Below are 22,054 nucleotides of genomic sequence, written 5' to 3' on the forward strand. Positions count from 1 at the left end.
ACACACTCAAACACTGAAAATAAAAAGCAAAAACAGATTAATGGCCGTCCAAAAATTGGGGAGGATGAAGGTTGGCGACAACTGCGCTCCATCCGAGCCAAAAGTAAAGTGAGCGCAATCACCGGTATGTGAGTGAGAGGGGTAGCAGGCTAACCTCCCTACCCCCCAATAACTAGCAGGATGGGTAGTTAACCCGTCGCTAAATTGTAATGGCTCATCCTTTCAGCTTTCGCCAAAAGAATACCCCTATAAATAGCGTGGTTTGTATTCCAGCTACGGAACAAATTGACTGAGTATTCATGTTCCTTTAATTAATATTAATATATTTGTACAAAAGAAATTATATTAAGCTATAATCCTAATAAAACTAACCTTCTGATAAATGCCTTTTACCATAAGGTAACCAATATCGAAACTTCAGAATTCCGTCAACTATCCGAAGGCTGTAATCTTCTGTCACATATATGACATTACGAAACATTATCTGACCAGACAATACAGACAAAGAGAATGAACCTGAAAAATAAATGTAAAATTTGATTACAATACGAAAAGTAACACTTACATAACTTGACAATCCCCAGTAAGTTACTCTATATCACATTTGATTAATAAAAAACTTTGAGATATTATTCATGATTTTCATTACTAATAAAAACAAATGACAACATTCCTTCATTAATGAGTATGTAAAATATTCATAGGAAGAATTTACTTTGCACGATCTTTTTCCTTAATATAAATATGTATACAAAAATATTATTTATAAGTGACATTCTTGATAAAGATATGTTTCAAGAATTTCTTTTAGCATTAAAATATTATGGGCTATTATATTACCTATAGATAAATCTCCACTCTTTACAAATCGCCTCAGTAAGGTTGTTAAAATACGTCCTTGAACCCGAGCATTAAAAAGTATTATGTAAACAGCCCAAATCATGGCAACCAGTAGAGACAACACTAGATAGCCAAGGTCAGGATTATTCTGTAAATAAAAAATATATGTTAGACAAATATCTGGTCACATGAACTCAAAATTTCATTAAGTACCAAGTGCAAATAACATCAATTCTAATCCTCTTATCCCTCATCCAAAATACTAATGAATAGTCTGGTCCACAACTCAGAAAAATAAGTAATTATGACCAAACAGATTTCTGATAAATAAGTAATGAATAAATAGTTAACTTTAAATGATATGTAGAGTATATAGTACACATATAACATAATGACCTGAAAAAATGACAAATTTGGAATAATTTGTATTTTTCCTAACTATACAAACCAAAAGCTCTTTACACAAGAGCACAGTCAAATCTCTAGCTACGAAAGAATCGACTTACGAAATTTTCACTTCACGAAAAGGGATGCAAAGAATTTTACAATTCGGATCACGAAAAATGTTTCAGACAACGAAAGGCAGTACGGAGCTGGAGCCCAACCGTATCCTAGACGGATTTTAAAATTTCCGCGCCGCCAGCCCGTAAACTCGCTACCATCCTCCTACGTTCCCATTGGTTATCTCCCTATTCGGATGCTAGTTACCACCATGAGATCATGCTCTCCTATTGGTCGGCATCTACTGTACTGTATCCCATCATGCATCTACGTATCGGCGTCCCTATGTCTTTTCGTTCCAGCAACGGTATCGTATGAATTGACTTAGTCTTTGTGATTTCGCTTTTGTAACAATTTTACAGTACGTACTGTTATCATGTGTGATACTTACGATACATCATTAGCCATGGGCCCCAAGAAAGTCGCTAATGTCAGGGGAAAGAAGAGGATGAGGTTTTCCATGGAGATGAAGATGGAAATAATCAAGATATACAAGGCTGACATTCAGTCAAGTGTGCTCAGGAAAATTTTAAGAAGCAGGCAGAAACCTATTTTTATTTTAGAATAAATTTTTAAATATACTTACCTGGTAGTTACATATATATAGCTTAATCCCGCTGATTCGTTGCGCGCACGGCAGAAGTTAAAATTTTGCGGCAATCACCGACCAGGTGGTCATACCTGTACGCCCTCTAACTAGGTAACCGGAACCATTCACTTAAGTCCTAAGAAATTCCATACCCCTGTTTTCAGAGGGGAGGAGGGAGGGACCTTTTATATATGTAACTACCAGGTAAGTAAATTTAAAAATTTATTTTAAAATAAAAATATCATTTCTAAATATGTAACTTTCCTGGTAGTTACATATATATAGCTGATTGACACCATTGGTGGCGGGTTAGAAAATCTCAACCCCATCAGGAATTCGTATAATTATTAATAGCTACAAATTAGCTGTACCAATAATCTGGTTCGTACCTGATAAGGAAGGTGGCTTCATAGTTATCCTGTCTCGTTGCCTGCATTCCTTAAGAGACTCTGCGATCCACCCAGGGGGCTGTAAAAGTCTCTGTGGGGCTGCCACAAGGTCCTCGACCTTAACATTTCCCGACCTCCACCCTTGCTATCCTGGCATACCTAATAAGGAGCTTCATAGGTTTTTATGCCTCATTTGCCTGCATTCCTTGGAGACCCAGCGATCCACCCAGGGGGCTGTCACACGGTCCTTGACCTTAATATGACTAGACCACCAACCTTACCATCTTGGCATAGCCATGGACAATGATCTGACCACCTGACCCATTAACACACTAAAAAACACATTCCATAAAACCTAACCTAGACTTGCATCCCAGGTCGTGGAAGGTTGCAACAACCTTCACAGACGACCTATGAGAACAAGTTCAAGAAAAGTTAAGGGTAAAAACAAGGTTATAGGTTAGAGGCAATACAGTAGTACCTTCTCCAAGTACGGCGCCGGAGGCAACGTACGGACCCAGGGAACAACAATCCTCATATTGGGTCTGTACCTATTTAGGTAACAATCTGCGAAGATTGATTTGCTTCGCCAGAATATTTCTTCCAAAATCGTTTTTATAGACTTCTTGTCTCTGTTAGCCATCGAAGTTGCCACAGCTTTTACTTTGTGTGCTTTGACTTTGAGGAATGGGAAGCTTTTCTTGTCACAACTCTGGTGAGCTTCCCTTATTAAATCCTTGATGAAGAACGCCAGTACATTCTTTGACAAGGGTAGCGAAGGCTTCTTTATCGAGCACCAGAGGTTATCTGCCTGTCCTCTCAGATTTCTGGTCCTCTGCAAATAAAATATTTTAGGGCTCTTACTGGTCAAAGGTCTCTCTCCTTTTCCCATCCTACTAAATGAGATAACCCTGGAATGGTAAAGGATCTGGGCCATGGTTGTGAAGGATTCTCGTTCTTGGGGAGAAAATCTTGTCGCAGAGAGCAGATTGCATTCTCTCCATTAAAGACCATCTTTTTGCTAATGGCTTGAAATTCTTCTATTCTCTTGTCTGTCACAAACGTAACCAGGAATAAGCTCTTCTTAGTAAGATCCTTCCATGGAGCCTTGTCGAGAGGTTCAAACCTGCTCGTGGTTTTAAACATCAGGACTACATCCAAATTCCAAGATGGGGTTGGGTTGTCCTTCCTCTAAGGGGTCTCAAAGGATCTTATAAGGTCCGAGAGATCCTTGTCTCCTGACACGTCAATATGTCTGTGACGGAAGATGGAGGCTAGCATGCTGCGGTATCCCTTGATGGTTGATACTGCTAGTTTCTTTGTGTTGTTAAATGTAGCAGAAAATCTGCCAATTGAGTAAGAGAGGTATTGGAAGAGGAAATGTTATTAAGTCTGCACCATTCTCTGAACACATCCCACTAGATTGGTACACCTTGATTGTGGGCGTTCTCATCGCTCAAGCGATTGCTCTAGTAGCTTCCTCGAAAAGCCCTTCGCTCTTGCCAGTTTTTCCGATAGTCGAAAGGCAGTTGGATGAGAGCGAGGAGATTTGAAGGAATCTCTCTATATGTGCCTGTCTGAGAAGATCGTTCCGACAGGATAACGACCTGGAGATGTCTACTAGCCACTCCATCACTTCTGTGATCCAGGGTCTCATGGGCCCAAAAAACGGAGCTATCATGGTCATGCGGGCGTTGTTCAACTCCCTGAACTACTTCATGACTCTGTCTAGGATCCTGAATGGGGTACGTGTCTAGTCCTTCCCACTTCATGAAGAAGGCATCCACTGCCACTGCTTCCTGGTCTAGAACTGGAAAGCAGTAAATAGGTAACCTCCTGTTCTGCGTCGCAAAGAGGTCTATTGACGGTTCTCCCCCCAGATTCCAAAGCCTACTGCACACCTGGTGAAGCAGGGTCTATTCTGTAGTGAGAAACTGTCTTCCTCTGCTGAGAAGATCCGCTCTGACATTCTTCTCTCCCTCTATGAAGTGGGTTATCAGAGATATATTGTTCGCTTTTGCCCACAGCAAATCTTGCTGCCTCGTAAAGGGAATCCAAACGAATGCCTCCCTGTTTTCTAATATAGGCCAACGCTGTGGTGTTGTCTGCGTTGACCTTACTAACTTGTTTTGGACCTCCTCCTGGAAGTGTATTAGCACTAGAAGAATGGCCACCAGTTCCTTCACGTTTATTTGCCATTTCTTCTGATGGTCTTCCCATAGACCCGAGATCTCGCCCTTCCCCAGTGTTGTATCCCACCACATGTCTGATGTGTCTGAATACAATACTAAGTCGGGGTTCTTCTGATGAAGTTCGAAGCCTTCTACTAACTTGTTGGGGTAGTACCACCAACTCCCCTGATTCCTGATTTCCAGAGGGATCGGAATCCACGTCTCTAGGTCTTGGTCTCTTGTCCAATAACTAGACAGATTGAACTGAAGTGGACGTAGATGTAGTCACTTGTAGATCCTCCAGACACTTTCCTACAACCTGGCTCTGATTAGCCAGTCGTCAAGGTACATCAAAATTCGTACCACTTCTAGATGTAACCAGAGAGCCACGTTTGATACCCCTCATGTGAAAACGTAAGGGGCCGTGCTTAGTCCAAAACAAAAGTGCTCTGAACTGAAAAGTTGTAGCGTGATGTACAAATTTCAGATATTTCCTGTAGTTTGGGTGAATTGAGACAAGAAAAAACGCGTCCTTCTATCGACACCATCCAGTCACCTAGTCTGGTGTCTGCTAGGACTGACGCAGATATTTCCATAGCAAACTCGACTTTGCTCACGAACTAGTTCAGTAGACTTATGTCCAGAATAGGTCTTCAATCCCCCGATTTCTTGGGTGCCAGAAAAAGTCTGTTGTAAAATCCCTCTGACAAGGGGTCTTCTACCACTTCTATTGCTGCTTTTGACAGCATCTGGTTTACGAGCTCTTGAAGAGCTGCAGCCAGTAGTTGGATACTTGTGTCTGGAGATTGAGTTCACTTTTTGGGTTACGGTTGCTGTTTGGGGTTACGAGGTTGCCCTTCAGCAGCCATTCTCTGACCTCTTCTAGAAAGGCTCTCCCACGAAAGGGCTGACGCGTGGGAGGAGCTTCCTTCTCCTTCGTGGCTAAAAAGTTAGCCGGAAGACTTTCCTCGCAGTCCTTGTAATCAGATCTTGCGTTGCTTGTGCGTAAGAGCTGGTGATAAGTCCTTCACTAGCTCTGAAGGGAAGAGGTATTGGTCAAGGGAGCATACAAGAGCTCTGCTCTCTGAGCTAGAGTCAATCCTGACGACAGGAAAGAAAAGTCTCCCTGGGAGGAAGGAACTTCCAAACCGAGAACCTCCCCAGTCTCGTACCACCCACTGGATCTAGAAGCCAATCTCGTAGGGGGAAAGGAAAAGGTTGTGTTTTTGTTCCTTCTCTTGAGAATCCAATCGTTCAGAGTCGAAAAAGCCCTCTACACCGATCTGGCTAACACTGTTTCCTTGAAAGAAGATTCCTGGGGTCTACCCTTCAAAAACTGCGAGGGCGGGCTCCGAGGTACAACCTGCTGAAAAGTTCTCAGGAAATAAGTCCGCTAGAACTGCAAGTAAACTTTTAAGAACTGCTGCATGAAGAGTTTTCTGCATTTCCTCCTCTGAGATCTCCACTAAAGGGTTAGCGATCCCCGATGAAGAATGAGTGGGAGAAAACACACGCCTCGTCTTGCCTGCTTGCGTCCCGCGTGCGTCCAGCATGTTGCGAGGGAGCGTCATGCATGCGCCCAGTCTGCTGCAAGGAAGCGTCATGCTTGCGTGCGTTCTGCATGCGTCCCGCATGCTGCGAGGGAGCGTCATGCTTGAGTGCATCCTGTATGCATCCAGCATGCTGCGAGGGAGCGTCATGCATGTGTCCAGCATGCTGCGAGGGAGCGTCATACATGCGTACAACATGCTGCGAGGGAGCGTCATGCATGTGTCCAGCATGCTGCGAGGGAGCGTCATGCATGCATACAGCATGCTGCTGCTGATGCGAGCTTCCTCTGTTTGCAACTTATATACATCAACAAGGACGTAATGGAATGTTCAAGCTCTGACAGGCATGCTGCTTACGGTAGGCCTGCTCTATGACGTTCGCGATCTTGACGCGGGGAAGCGTCCTGCTTGCGTGCGTTCAGCGTGCATCCAGCATGCTATGAGGGAGCGTCAAGATCTTAGACGCCTCCCGTAACGCGTCCAGATCGCTGCGAGGGAGCGTCCATGAGCACTGCAGCTCGCGTGTATTCTTGTCACGAGACCGCGTTCGGAACTATGACGTTCGCGATCTTGACGCAGGGAAGCGTCCCGCTCGCATGCGTCTAGCATGCTGCAAGGAAGCATCCTGCTCGCGTGCGTCCAGCACGCTGCGAGGAAGCATTCTGTTCGCGTGCGTCCAGCATGCTGCGAGGAAGCATCCTGCTCGCGTGTGTCCAGCATGCTGTGAGGGGGCGGTCAAGATCCTTGCCGCCTCCCGTAACGCATCCAGATCGCTGCGAGGGAGCGTTCATGAGCGCTGCAGCTCGCGTGTGTCCTTGCCACGAGACCGCGCTCGGAACTATGACCATCGCGGTCTCAACGCTCAGGTCAATAACAAGCAACTCTCTTCTTGTCTAGCAGGAAGGGAAAAACGTAAAAACCCCAGCCTCGTCTGGGAGCTGCGTCAACTGACGGCGAGGATAACACTTCTACCTCACCTTTCCAATGGGGTGGGCGAGCAACCTGGGAAGCGTCAACAGGTACGTTCGAGGGGACGACTGCTCGGGGGCTAACGCCTCTCGCCTCCCTTCGCCTTTCGACTTTCCTTCTCCCAGGGGTTGGGGAGCATGGAAGAGGTCCCGGGCTAGGAGAACGACAGGTCCGAGCAGCCGTACCCTCCACTGCACTGCATCATGCTTGTGTGCCACTGAACACAAGCACTTTTAACTATTTCACATTAGACCATAATAAGACCTGCCCGTTGCAAGAGATTATACTCTTTCGCCAAGGGCTAGAATGAAAATACAATAGGCTATATGATTAATATTAGTATTCTCAATATCGAAAAATTAAATAATGATACAAAGTATTGCGAATCTATAACGATCATCAAGAGTACTACGTAGCATACATTGACTGTACACTAGTGAAATCTCTATATAAATCGATGATTACTAAAGGAAGTATACTAATAAGAAAAATATTTACTTAAAAATAATATATTTCCCTACATTATAAAACAATTAAAATACTTATGCTTAGTAAGATGATATTTTCATAATAAAATAAATTTTTGAACAAACTTACCCGCTGGTTACATAAAAATAGCTTTAGTCCCTGACGTCTGGCAGAAATTCAAAATCTCGCGGCAATCGCAGATAGAGTTGCTAGGATACACTAGCGCCCTCACGGGAAATAGGCCGAACCATTCCATACATCACCAGATCTTCCATGCCCATAGGTCTCTAGAGGGGAGGAGGGTGGGAATAAAAGTTATATAACCAGTGGGTAAGTATGTTCAAAAACTTATTTTATTATGAAAATATCATTTTTAAACATTACCCGCTGGTTATATAACAATAGCTGATTGACACCCTTGGTGGAGGGTTAGAGACTGCAACATTGTTGGAATATTACTTAAGAGTTAATTAAAAGAAGCTTAAGGGCTCGTACCTGTTAAGGAAGCTGACTTCAATGATTCTCAGACTCATTATGTCTGCTATCCTTATGAGATCCAGTGGTCCACCCAGGGGGCTGAAGATCTCTAGGAGCTGTCAAACGGGTAATAACCTCTATGCTGATAGGACCTCAACTAATACTCTTGTTCCGGGTGCTCTCAAGGAACAAAATGACCACCTGACTAAATCAAAGATTGCGGAAGACTGTCGACCAAGCTCCACATACAACCATAAAAATATATACAAGTTCCAAGAGAAGAAAAAGGGTACAGTGAGACCTCGTTTATCGCGGTAGATAGGTTCCAGACTCGACCGCGATAGGTGAAAATCCGCGAAGTAGTGACACCATATTTACGTATTTATTTAACATGTATATTCGGACTTTTAAAACCTTCCCTTGTACGTAGTACTGTTAACAAACTACCCTTTAATGTACAGAACACTTAATGCATGTACTACAGTACCCTAAACTAAAACAGGCACAAATATTAAAGGCGATTTTATATCATGCGTTTCCTAAACACGCCAAAAAGCACGATAAAAAATGGCAACCAATGTTTTGTTTACGTTTATCTCTGATCATAATGAAGAAACAAACGCATTTACACATCTGTGTATAGGTTAGTTTTTGCATCGATTATATTGATTATTCAGTACAGTATGTTGATTTTGTTATTACCAATGTTTTACTTAATTTTTCTTAGGACTTCCAAATGAAATGTTTTGCTTTATGACGCCGCCTTAAATGACGCCGTCATAAAGTACGCTCAGTAAACAACCACGCTCAGTAAACAAACGAAGGCATTTAACGCGCATGATGAAAGTGATATATAATGATATTACAGTAAAAGCTTTTAGAAAATGTGTTACCGTATTACAAATATTATTTACCGTATCTATATAAAATCATACAGTACATACGTAGCAAAGCAGGAAAACAATTTAAGAGAGAGAGAGAGAGAGAGAGAGAGAGAGAGAGAGAGAGAGAGAGAGAGAGAGAGAGAGAGAGAGAGAGAGAGAGTTGTTTTACGTACGTACAGTAAATGTAAATTTTAAACAAAAAAATATGATAGGTTATAACATGTATATTCAAACTTTTAAAACCTTCCCTTTAACTTAATGCATACAGTACTAAACTAAAACAGGCACAAATATTAAAATGTTAGAATATTAAAGTAAAAAATAAAGATTGTTACTGTACTCACCACGAAAGAAGTTGAGGAAAAACTTGAATGATGATGGCGATGAATTTGCTGCACAGTAGAAATGATGATGATGAAGCTGATGATGTCTTCTACTGTGCAGCCAATGATAGTATTTTATGTCTCTTCAGACGGAGGTGTCTTTTCCTGGGACACCTCTTCAACTTCTTCCTGGGAAACTTCTTCAATTTCTTCCGAAGGCGTACTAGCAGGCGGAACTGGCTCTTTTTTGCGAGGCTGGAAGAACATTGTGATCGGAAGTTGCTGTCGCTGCTTCTTTTTTCGCTCGAAGAGCATCCAGTAGGGAGTCATGTCTTCATTGATTTTGTTGCAGAATTGCATGGAACGAACCATATCCTCGTCCCACTCTTGCGACAATTCTTTCAACTCCTTCGCATGGTTGCAGTGCTTGGCAAGCCGTTCTAATGTTAAGCCCGTTTCTTCGACATTTTCTTGGGTCTCTTCCTGCGTTTCACTGTCTTCTTCACTGGCCGATTTCGTCAGGTCTTCTAGGTCTGCGTCAGTTAGCGGCTGGGAATGGCAGTCCAACAACTCGTCGACGTCTTCAGTTGTCATGTCGCCAAACCCGTCACCTCCAATTATCGCAGCCAACTGCACAGATTTGCGTATTGCAGAGTATTGAATTTCAGACGGAGTAAATCCCTCGTCGTCGTAAACAATCTGGGGCCACAACTTCTTCCAGCTCGCTTTAACGGTTGCAGGTTTCATTTCTTGCAGTGCCTTCTGAATGTTCTGCAGGCACGTGGCTATGGTGTACTTCCGCCAGTACGCCTTCAAATTGAAATTTTCATCTTCATCTTCTTGGGCAGCATCCACACATGCAACGAGGTCCGCCAAGGTATTCTTCGTGTAGAGGGCCTTGAACGCCCTGATAACCCCCTGGTCCATCGGTTGAATTAATGATGTGGTGTTGGGTGGCAGGAACTCAACCTGAATGCCCTCATGCGACAGGTCAGTTGCGTTTCCACCAGCGTTATCCATAAGGAGAAGGATCTTGAATGGCAAGCCCTTTTCTACGAGATATTTGCTGACTTGCGGGATAAAACACTGGTGGAACCAGTTGGAGGTCAGCATCTTCGTAATCCATGATTTTTTATTATGCATCCAGTACACGGGAAGGAGATTCTTATTTTTATTTTTCAAAGCGCGAGGATTTTTCGACTTGTAAATATGCCCGGGCTTTAGCAAAAACCAGCAGCATTGCCACACATCACGAGGGTAACGCGATCCTTGAATGCTTTAAAGCCAGAGGCTTTGGCTTCTTCTTTGAACAGGAAAGTTCGCGACGGCATTCTCTTCCAAAACAAGCCGGTCTCATCCATATCAAACACTTGTTCCGGCTTGTATGCACCTTCAGCGATAATATTCTTGAACGTCTTGTTCGCGTAAGTTTCAGCAGCGGCAGTGTCAGCGGAAGCAGCCTCGCCATGCAGGGAAACGCTTTTCATGCCGAAGCGTTTCTGAAACTTCGCGAACCATCCTTTGCTGGCGGAAAAACGTTGTTTCTGAGGCTGGGAATCAGTGGATGTCCCTGGTTGAGGTTCATCTACATCATCATCTTCTTCAGCATGGTCGCCATCGTCGTCTTGAGGTTCCTTTGCCGCAAAATTCTCATACATGTACAAGCTCAAAGCCTTGGTTCGGATGGTGTTCGTATCCAAGGCTATGTTCTTCTTCCGGCAGTCAGCAATCCACACTGCTAAAGCACCTTCCATGCGTACGATCGTTTTATTACGCGTGGTAACGACTCGCTTCGCTGATCTGCTAAAGGTGATGGCAGCCGTCTTTCTAATGTTCGCCTCGTCCTTCTTGATATAGCGAACGGTGGATTCGTTCACTCCAAAATGGCGGGCTGCGGTCGCGTAACTTCTTCCTTCTTTTAACATATCGAGAAGCGTCAGCTTCTCAGCAATCGTCATCATCTTTCGGTGGCGTTTAGGCTCACTACCAGCCTTAGTAGAAGCAGAACGCTTGGGAGCCATTGTACAGTAGGGTTTAACAGAAAGTTCAACAAAAAGTTCAACTTAAAACAGTCACGCACAGCACAGATTAAAGTTCACAATAATGTAGCAACATCTACACAGCGATACAGCGGGAGACAAAGTGGCCGCGAAAAGATGCTGGAGGTTGGAGAAGCGGTCAAAACACAAATCACAGGCTAGATTACAAAACTTGGGTTCTGATTCGTCATCTATCAGCGCTTGAACCAATCACAATCCGTCTTATATGCTACGTAGCAGTTACCAATTCAAAGTACAAGGTACCCTACGTACAGTACTGCTTTACGTACGCTATTTTACGCTTGTTTTGTTGTAGGATATGTCTCTCTCTCTCTCTCATCACTGTTTTTGTTTCTTGTCCTATTGTGTGTTTTATTGGATATCTCTCTCTCTCTCTCTCTCTCTCTCTCTCTCTCTCTCTCTCTCTCTCTCTCTCTCTCTCTCTCATCACTGTTTTTGTTTCATTTCTCATTCTATGTGTGTCAATCTCTCTCTCTCTCTCTCTCTCTCTCTCTCTCTCTCTCTCTCTCTCTCTCTCTCTCTCTCTCTCTCTCATCACTGTTTTTGTTTCATTTCTCATTCTATGTGTGTCAATCTCTCTCTCTCTCTCGTACGCTTATTCGAGATGTGATTTTTGCAACAAAGAATATTATTGGAGGCAGTACTACGTACGTATACATACAAAAGATTCATGGAAAATATGCACATCCATTACATTTGTAGTACAGTAGTAGCGATCAGCAGCTTTACACCATTCTAATACGGTATGACTGCATCTGATTTGCGTTTCATGTTCGATTTAATTTTACTACGTACTGTATACTGAATTATCGTATGATCACATTCTCTTTTCGTGTTTTATTTCTTTCTGTACTGAATTATATGTCATATGTAATGCAATGAACAATCAGTAAGAGCAGATATTACTAATTACAGTATTAATGGAATTACAGGTAACGAAATATCGTATTTGGGGTCTTCATATGTCGCGGGTTATGAAAAAAAATCCGAGAAGTGGTGAATCCGCGATGGTCGACCCGCGAAGTAGCGAGGGCTCACTTGTACTAGGGATTAAGGGAACGTAGTGGTAGATCCTTCATCTACTACTGCATTCGCTGCAACGAATAGTCCCAAAGTGTAGCAGTCCTCATAAAGAGTCTGGACACGTTTCAAGTAACGCGAGGCGAATACAGATTTACACCTCCAAAATCACAAATTTTAAGTAATTTGTATTTTTCCTAACAGTACTCACCTCGAACTACTTTCTTAGGAGTATCTGGGATCTCCTCCCAACCGACCAGAGTTTTGTGTAGTTTACGCTAGTCCCGTTTCCTATGAGGGGTAACCTCAGGTGGAGTGATACGCGCCCTGAGGCTAACCCCGGGTCAGAGAACATGCTTGCTCAGGTCTCGATCTCTAGTAAGTTCTTGATAGCTTAGGTATCTATGAAGTCCAGCAAGGCACTCGGGGTAGGATGGGCGGGCCATTACCCGAAAGTAGTTCGAGGTAAGTACTATTAGGAAAAATACAAATTACTTAAAATTTGTGATTTGTTCCAACACGGAGTACTTACCTCGAACTACTTTCTTAGGAGACTTATACCTTAGGAGGTGGCAGTGTCCTTCAGGACCTGAGACCGTGACGAGTATAGAAGAGGAACCTAGGTAGGAGACTAAGTTCTGCTGACCTCAAGGAAAACAAGAGAAAATAGGGAAAACTACGCAAAAAAACCATCTTAGTGTCTAAGTAACTCACTTCTGCAAGAATCCTAGGAGACATGTCCTTCCAATGATAGTGTATCCCATGGCAGTTTCAGGGGGCTACCCGAGTCATTTCCGGTAAGGGAATAGGGGAAGGAAGAACAAGGGGGCTCAGGAAGGAACCTGTGTCTCTTGGACTTACTACCCGCAGTTACCACTGGGGCTACACCTTTAAACCGTTTGGAGCGCAGAAATGACGGGGCCGAGCGAGAACCCTTCCAGGGACTTTTTTGAGTAGTCCTTCAAGTAGTGAGCCGTAAAGGTCGACTGGCTAGACCAAGTACCTGCCCTCAGGATTTGGCCCACTGCCATGTTTTTCTCAAACGCCAATGAAGTATTTAGACCCCTAATGTCGTCGGGTCTGGGCTTTCCTGGAAGGGGGACCCCTGCACTACTGTAGGGCCTGACGATCACTTGCCTTAGCCAGAAGGGGAGAGTGTTCTTGGAGACTGGCTTCTTCACAGTCCTGAGGAAAATGAAGAGACTCTTGATCTCGGGACGAAGTCTAGCTGTCATCTCTAAATACTGTACTGCCATACTGCCCTGACAGGGCACAGCAGCAAGTCCTCAGGTTGTCCGAGCAAGGGATAGCTGGCACTGAGAACCCTTCAACTTTGGGGTCTCAAGCAGCTGGATTCTGAGTCTTGGCTACGAAGGAGGGTAAGAATCTGAGGGTAGCTTCTCGCCAGCCCTTCGAGTGTGAGATCTCATACGACAGGCCATGAATCTCACCTACTCTTCGCTGATGCCAGAGCTAAACGAAAGACAGCCTTGAGGGTGAGCTCCTTGTCTAGAATGTCTTTTAGAGGCTCGAAGGGAGGTTCCGAAATCTTCAGTACCCTAGCCACATCCCCCTGGGGCACTCTAGCTATTTACATTGGGTTTACCTTTTAGCGTAGCTGAAATGACGAGCCAATAGTTTTTAACGAGGGTTAATTACCCCCGCACTAGTTAGCGTGGGTAGGGGAAGGGATAGCTTGCTACCCCTCCACCCCACCACACACCGGTTATTTGCTTCACTTCACTTAGAGGTAGGACTTGACTTGGGGGCCAGGGCTGGCGGGCAAATATGTGTAAATAGCTAAGGTTTGTATGGTTAGGAAAAATACAAATTATCTCCGAATTTGTCATTTGTTCCGTAACCGAAATACAAACCACGCTATTTACATTGGGTGACATACCCCTTAGGAAGGGTGAAAAGTCCCCAGCCTTACTGATTTCGGCTTTGCCCGGGGACTCCATCCCTCAGTGAGAAGCACTTGAGAGAAGGAGCCCCTGCACCTCACAAGTTCCTTGTTTCGCTAGGAACGAGTGGCCTACATACTGTAAGTTGTGTGTGGAGGAAAGTGTGACTCGTCCTATGAAGTTGACCTTGAGACCTTTAGATAGGAATCTAGGAAAGGACGTTCCCAATACCACCTCGTCAGGGTATGGGGGACGCAACAGTATTAAGCTTAATACTAGGAGCACAAGGAAGCATGGGTTACCTGCAGAGGTCGAGGTCAGCTATGCGAGGACCAGGATGTTGCTCCCCAAGAGAGGGGAGAATGAAGAAAGAAGTAAGGGTCAGACATACCCTTTCATTCACTCTGACTAAAACCGGGTAACAACGCCCTCAACCTACTGCTACTTGTCCATAAAGGAGCCTGAGGTTAGACCAGCTGTTGTGCAGCCACCACAGGGCTGATAGAAAACGTATCGAGGCTCCTGTGGGTCACGTCCAGCAGGTAGTGGCCTGTGAAGGTCGTCTGACGCTTCCAGACCCCAGCTTGAAGCACCTGCGTCACAGAGAAGTTTCTCTTGAAGGCCAGGGACGTAGCAACACCCCTGACATCGTGTGCCCTAGGGCAACGTGACGGAGGAGGGTCTGGATTCTAGGCCTGGTGGATAACCCTTCGAATCCAAGCTGAGATGGTGTTCCTGGTGACCCTCCTCTTTGTCCTGCCTGTGCTCACAAACAATGCTCGCACTTGAGGACGAACTGCAGCCGTTCTCTTCAAGTAGCACCTCAGACACCTCACTGGATATAGTAGCAGCTGGTCTGGGTCGTTTGTTACAGAGCGGAGACTTGCGATCCTGAAAGAGTCGAACCGAGGATCCGGCACTCCAGGATTCTGAGTCTTGGCCACAAACTCAGGGATGAACCTGAACGTTACCTCCTCCCATCCCCTTGAATGGGCGATGTCGTACGAGAGACCATGAAGTTCGCTAACCCGCTTGGCCGAAGTCAAAGCGAGCAGGAAAGCCGTCTTCCAAGACAGGTGGCAATCGGAGGCCTGGCGTAATGGTTCGAAGGGAGGTCTCTTAAGAGCCCTGAGGACCCGAACCACGTTCCGGGGAGGAGGTCTCACTTCCGACTGGGGGCAGGTAAGCTCATAGCTACGTATGAGTAGAGAGAGTTCTAGCGAGGAAGAAATGTCCACGCCTTTCAGCCTGAAAGCCAAGCTTAAGGCTGAGCGATGGCCTTTCACTGCCGAGACAGAAAGGCGCATTTCCTCCCGCAGATATACGAGGAAGTCCGCTATTGCTGGAATAGTGGCATTGAGTGGAGAGATACCCTTCCCACGACACCAACCACAAAAGACTCTCCACTTCGCCTGGTAGACTCCCTCAGAGGACTTTCGCAGGTGTCGGGACATTCTCTCAGCAACCTGTTGCGAAAAGCCTCTCTCCGTGAGGAGACACTGGACAGTCTCCAGGCGTGAAGCCGAAGCGAGGCCACGGCCTTGTGAGGGACGTTGGAGTGGGGTTGTCTGAGAAGCTCGTGTCATGGAGGAAGTTCCCTCGGAAGCTCCGGGAACCATTCCGCTTGATGCCATAGCGGAGCTACCAGAGTCATCGAACAGTTGACCGATAGTCTGGTCCTGTTGAGCACCCTTCTCATCAGACAGAACGGTGGGAAGGTGTACACGTCGATGTTGTCCCACCGTTGCTGGAAAGCATCTTGCCAGAGAGCCTTGGGGTCCGGGACTGGGGAGCAGTATAGAGGCAGCTTGAAATTCAACGCTGTCGCGAACAGGTCCACGGTCGGGGAACCCCACAAAGTCAGGACTTTGTTGGCTATCTGAGGATCCAAAGACCACTCGGTACTCACTATCTGCGAGGCTCTGCTCAGACTGTCGGCGAGCACATTCCTCTTGCCAGGAATGAAGCGAGCTGATAGTGTTATCGAGTGGACTTCGGTCCACCTCAGAATCTCTACTGCAAGATGGGATAGCTGCTGTGAAAAAGTGCCTCCCTGCTTGTTGATATAAGCCACTACCGTGGTGTTGTCGCTCATCACCACCACGGAATGACCCGCCAGGGTCCGTTGGAACTGTTGAAGAGCCAGAAAGACGGCCTTCAACTCTAGCAGGTTGATGTGCAGGAACTTTTCTGATTCTGACCAAAGGCCTGAGGTCCTCTGGTTCAGAACGTGCGGCCCCCACCCTTCTTTTGACGCGTCCGAAAACAGTGTCAATTCTGGGGAGTGGACGAGAAGACTCACTCCGTTTCGCAGGTTCTCGTCGACCAACCACCACCGCAAGTCCGTCCGTTCCAAAGATCCTATCGGGACTTGAACGTCCGGGGAATCGGATCCTTGATTCTACCAGGACTTGAGCCGCCACTGCAGAGATCTCATCCTGAGGCGGCTGTTTGGAACCAGACGAGCCAGGGAGGACAGGTGACCTAAGAGACGCAACCACGATTGGGCGGGAAGCTCTTCTCGCCTGAGAAAGGGTTCCGCCACCCTCCTCAGCCTTGCTATCCTGTCGTCTGATGGAAAGGCTTTGTGGAGATTGGTGTCTATCAGCATGCCTAGATAAACCAGTCGTTAGGACGGCTGCAGAGAGGACTTCTCGAGGTTTACCACGATCTCCAGATCCTGGCAAAGACCTAGAAGCCTGTCTCGGTGCCGAAGAAGGGTCGACTCCGAGTCTGCTAGGATCAGCCAGTCGTCCAGATAGCGAAGGAGACGAATGCCGTTCCCGTGCGCCCAAGATGAAATCAGGGTGAACACTCTGGTGAACACCTGAGGAGCTGTGGAGAGACCGAAACACAGCACCTTGAACTGCTATATCTTGTCGTCTAGGCAGAATCTCAAGTACTTCCTGGAAGACGGATGGATTGGGATCTGGAAGTACGCGTCCTTTAGATCCAGTGTGCACATGAAGTCTAGAGGTCTCACCGCAAGTCTGACCGTGTCCGCTGTCTCCATGCTGAACCGAGTTTGCTTGACAAACCCGTTCAGAGCTGAGAGGTCGATGACAGGTCTCCAGCCTCCAGACGCCTTCTTTACAAGAAAGAGTCGACTGAAGAAGCCTGGGGAGCCGTCGACGATCTCCTGGAAAGCACCCTTCTTGAGCATGGTCTCGACTTCCGCCCGAAGGGCCAGCCCCTTTGCCGATCCCGTGGCATAGTAGCTCAACGACACTGGATTCGCTGTCAGGGGAGGTTGAGATGTTATGAACGGGACGCGATAGCCTTGACCGATTACTGAAACCGTCCAAGCATCGGCCCCGTGTTGCTGCCACCTGTGCACGCAAAGTTGAAGGCATCCCCCCACAGGTGGACACGCAGGGGGACTGCCACTCCTAGGGCTTGCGGCCGCGGCCGCTCCCTCTAGGAGTCTTGCCTCCCCTGGAGGACTTACCGCCCCTCTTGACCTTGGAAGAAAAGGGCTGGGGCTTAGACACCACTTTCTTAGCTGCCGGTGCCTGCTTCGGTGCCTTACGAGGCTGCTGCTGCTGTTGCTGCGGAGCTGGAGGCTTATAGAGCCGAGCTGTAAGGGCCCTATGGAGGAGGGAGTCTGTGCTAGATTTCCTCCACCTCTCAGCCGTTTGCTCCGTATCCTGTGGCTCGAACAGATTCTCCCCGAGGAGGGAACCATGTCTGAGCCTACAGACATCCACGGCGGGGACCTTCGGGTGGAGCCTCACGGTCACTGCATCGCGCCGCTTCAAAACCGAGTTGGCCCACAGGGTGGTGACCTGGTGCGCCAGGAACTCGATGGAGCGGGTGCCGGAGAGTAAGGTCTCCAGGACCTTCCTATTGGTCTCCTTAGACAAGTCCTCCGAGCGCAATAGGATGCCCAGGGTTCCTAGCCATATATCCAGCCACGAAGTGGCCTGCCTGGCGCACTTCGCGACCTTCTCATGGCTCAGGATCTCCGACGCCGAGAACGACACCTGCCGGGCAGAGAGCTTATCGAGGGGAACTCCCTTAGCCAGCTCTTCCACGGAGTGATGGAGAGGAAGAGCGAGACTAGACTCACCCAAGATCTCGAAATACCTCCTCTGCTGGAGACGAGGAGGTGGGATGAGTTTGTTCCCGGCAGAGGAACGACTAGAGGAGGCAAGAATCGCGAGCTGGGCGTTGGCCCTGGCTCTGGCACTCTTCAATCCCCGAGACCAGGGCAGAGCTGCACTGGTCTTAGGGGCCTTCTGAACATCGAACACTTCGTCTAGGACCGTGTCCTTGCCTTCTCGGGGGGCGATCATGGGATCCATGAACCCGTTGAGTTGCCTCATCAGGCTCAGGACCTGCCAGAAGGCATGTTCAGATTCCTGCTGGTCTCCTCCTTGCGGGCTGGCAGCTAAGTCTCCTGTCCCAGGAATCTCTTCCTGGGGCGAAGCGTGGACGTTCCCCCGGGGAGCAGCGGGTTCCTGGTGAATTCTTGAAGACGATTTCGGGATGGTCTTGGAGTCTCGGAGAGCCCCTTCCGCGCGAGACGATTCTCCTCCGTGAAGAGAAGGCTCCCCCCTTGGTGCCGAGGACGGAAAAGCCTCGTCCACGGGAGAAGGAGAAAACGCCTGCGAAGGGGAAGGGGCCTTCCCGACAGACCTCTTAGGAACCAACTTCTCCCTGGGGAAGTCACCACGAAGTCCACTCCTCTCTTTCTCTTCAGCATAGGTGAGGCAGCCGTTGGTTTGTTCCCCTGATCGGCGAGTGCTGGCTTCATAACCCTCACTAATGCCCGCATCAGTGGACCAAACCAAGTCTGTCGCTCCACAGACACAGAGTCCGAAATCCTCGCTGGAGGGAAAGGGATCGGGCGATCCTTCGGAGTGGACACCACTGGACCTGCCTGAAAAGGAAAGGGGGAAGAAAGATGCACTGACCTCTCTGAAGTGTCTTCCCTGTCCCGCACAATGGTCCTGCGCTTTGGTGGAGGCGATCCTGAGAGCGGTCTGGCGACACGCGTTCCTGCTGCTGCCACTGGCTGCGAAATTCGAGCGAACGGTGGTCGCGCGGGCGAGCGAGCGCGCAGGCGAGCGGGCGCGCAGGCGAGCTGGTGCGTAGGCGAGCGGGCGCGCAGGCGAGTGGGCGCGAGGGCGTACAGGCGAACGAGCACGAGGGCGAGCTGGCGAACGAATGCGATGGCGCGTTGGCGAGGGAACGCGTTGCCGCGCGGGCGAGCGAGAACGTTCCGAAGATCGCTGGCGACGTTGGTCAGGAGACCTGTAGCGCGTGGGAGAGTGATTGCGAGCAGGCGATCGGTGGTGCGCTGGCGAACGCTGGCGTGCAGGCGAGCGATGGCGCGTTGGCGCATGGTGACGCGTTGGCGAGCGATAGCGCGTAGGTCGCACAGGCAAACGTCCGCGCAAGGGCGAGCTAACAGAGGGCGACCCATGTCCTTCCAGATCCTCTGGGCGACGGCGCGTTGGAGAACGCATGCACGCAGGCGACAGGTCATGCGGGCGGTACGGAGACCGCCGATGTTCAGGTGATCGCTGACGCGTAAGAGAACGCTGACGAACAGGCGATTGTTGAATCGTCTGTGATCGCCGGCGAGCTGGTGATCGCTGGCGAGCAAGAGGGCGACGCGTGGAATCCTGTGAAGGAACAGTCGGCGCGGCGCGTTCACGAACAGGAACAGGAAGCGCGTAGGCGTGAGGGCGAACATGTGTTTTAGAAACACGCGTTGGCGAACGCGAGCGATGTTGTGCAGGAACAAGCTGAGTATCGCGAGGGCGCTCAGGAGACTGATGGCACGCAGGGTGCACAACAGGAACTGCAGGATAATCGGAGACCACGGGGGAGCGCTGGCGAGAAGGGCGATGGTCCTCAGAAGAGCGCTGACGGTCAGAAGAGCGCTGACGAGCAGGAGAGCGCCTGTGCGCTAACACTGCAGAAGGGCGAGCAGGGGAATGCTGGCGCGCTGGGCGCTCTTTAGGAACAACAGGTTTAAGGATGTCCTCAGGAGAGCGCTGGCAAGAAGAGGGGCGATCATCAGGAGAGCGCTGGCGAACAGGAGATCGCTGACGAACAGGAGAGCGCTGGCGAACAGGAGATCGCTGGCGAACAGGAGATCGCTGACGAACAGGAGAGCGCTGACGTGCAGGAGAGCGCCTGTGCGCTAACACTGCACACGTAAGGGAAGAATCCCTTTGCCCCGAAGGGACCGTTGCCTGTCAGGTGACGAGGTCAGGTTGCTGAACATCTGCCCTAGAAGTTGAAGGTCTGGAAGGCGAAGGAGAACGATCCCCAGAGAGGCCTAATGAAGCTGAAGCTGCAGGCTGTTTACGGCGAGGAGAGTCCCTTTCGGAGGAAGAAGGAGAAGATAAAAAAAGGCGCCTCTTAACACCCTTATAAGGAGACGGGAGGCCCTTGCGACGCAGCGGACGGTGAGCCTTACGGCGAAGGTGGCCACGAGGAAGATCATCAGGACCATCAGTCCTCCGAAGGGGAGTCTTAGTCAAAGCACTCCCCTTAGCAGAAAGCTGGACAGCAGAAGAGCCCGTAGGACTCCCTTCCCCCTTCGAAGGATGTACGGAAGGGGGAGGAGAGCCGTCAGTACCAACCTCCCCAACTGCACCTGCAGAGGATTGCCCCGCCCCGTCGGAGGCCTCTGCCACCACGACGTCGACGATAGACAGAGGATCTACCTCTGCTATCACCGGTGACTGCTTAACGGCGGCCCCCAACTGGACAAGGTCAATCAGGGCAACCCTGGAGGGAAAGCCCTTAAGCCCCAGGGAAGCCCAAATCTGTAAAAGATCATCGTTAGACAAAGATTCATCAATAACCCCCCCCCCCCCCCCCCCCCCCGGGGGAGGAGGAGGAACCGCCCCGCTATGGGAGGCGACGCTCTCTCCCCCAACCAAAGGTCAGGAAACAGAAATAGGGCCTACGCTCCAACTCGGCCGACTCTCCTTAGTAGCCGAACGAGGGGGAGCTTCGGAGGAGGTTTGGGCGGCGGAAGAAGAGTCCCGAGAACCTTCCTCCTTCAAGGCAAACCCGGAAGGAGAACGGTCTCTCTTGGACTTTTTCTTATGCCGGCGGCCAAACCTCTCCCACTGGGAGGCAGACCACTCCCTGCACTCACTGCACTTATTTTCCTGATCACACCGTCAGCCTCGACACTGCGGGCAAAGGGTGTGAGGATCAGTGTCCACAGCCGACATAAAAGTACCACAAGGGCGGCCGGCAATTCCAGGGCACGTACGCATAGTAATCATAAGGGTGGTCAACTTCTAACACACACACACACAAACTGAAAGAGAAAGCAGAAAAAGATTAAAGGCTGTCAATGAGGACGATGGACAGACACGTCTGTTCATCGCCGGAGCCAAAAGTGAAGTGAAGCAAATCACCGGTGTGTGGGGGGGGGAGGGGTAGCAAGCTATCCCTTCCCCTACCCACGCTAACTAGCGCGGGGGTAATTAACCCTCGTTAAAAACTATTGGCTCGTCATTTCTGCTACGCTAAAAGGTAAACCCAATGTAAATAGCGTGGTTTGTATTCCGGTTACGGAACAATTACTATTTTCTATACACAAAAATATATACAAACATCAGTAATGTTTAAATATGTTATTTTCCTTAGTAAAATAAATTTTTGAATATACTTACCCGATGATCATATAGCTGCATCCCTGCTGCCCGACAGAAAAAATCTACGGGCGGAATACGCCAGCGATCGCTATACAGGTGGGGGTGTACATCAACAGCGCCATCTGTCAAGTAGGTACTCAAGTACTCGATGTCAACAAAGAACCAATTTTCTCCTCTGTCCCACTGGTTCTCTATTGGGGAGGAAGGGTGGGTCCTTTAATTTATGATCATCGGGTAAGTATATTCAAAAATTTATTTTACTAAGGAAAATAACATTT

At 48.3% G+C, this 22,054-nt stretch overlaps 1 protein-coding gene across 1 annotated transcript in view; it reads right to left on the bottom strand.

Moving 5' to 3' along the window:
- tweek (transmembrane protein KIAA1109 homolog tweek) overlaps nucleotides 1-22,054 on the bottom strand; it is a 789,520-nt gene that overhangs the window by 698,683 nt on the left and 68,783 nt on the right. Inside the window, 2 exon segments of the mRNA XM_068348609.1 lie at nucleotides 373-516; nucleotides 841-988. Coding sequence (XP_068204710.1) covers nucleotides 373-516; nucleotides 841-988 — 292 coding nt within the window.

The sequence above is a fragment of the Palaemon carinicauda genome, chromosome 24 (genome assembly GCF_036898095.1).
Source record: "Palaemon carinicauda isolate YSFRI2023 chromosome 24, ASM3689809v2, whole genome shotgun sequence".
In the NCBI taxonomy this organism is placed as follows: domain Eukaryota; kingdom Metazoa; phylum Arthropoda; class Malacostraca; order Decapoda; family Palaemonidae; genus Palaemon; species Palaemon carinicauda.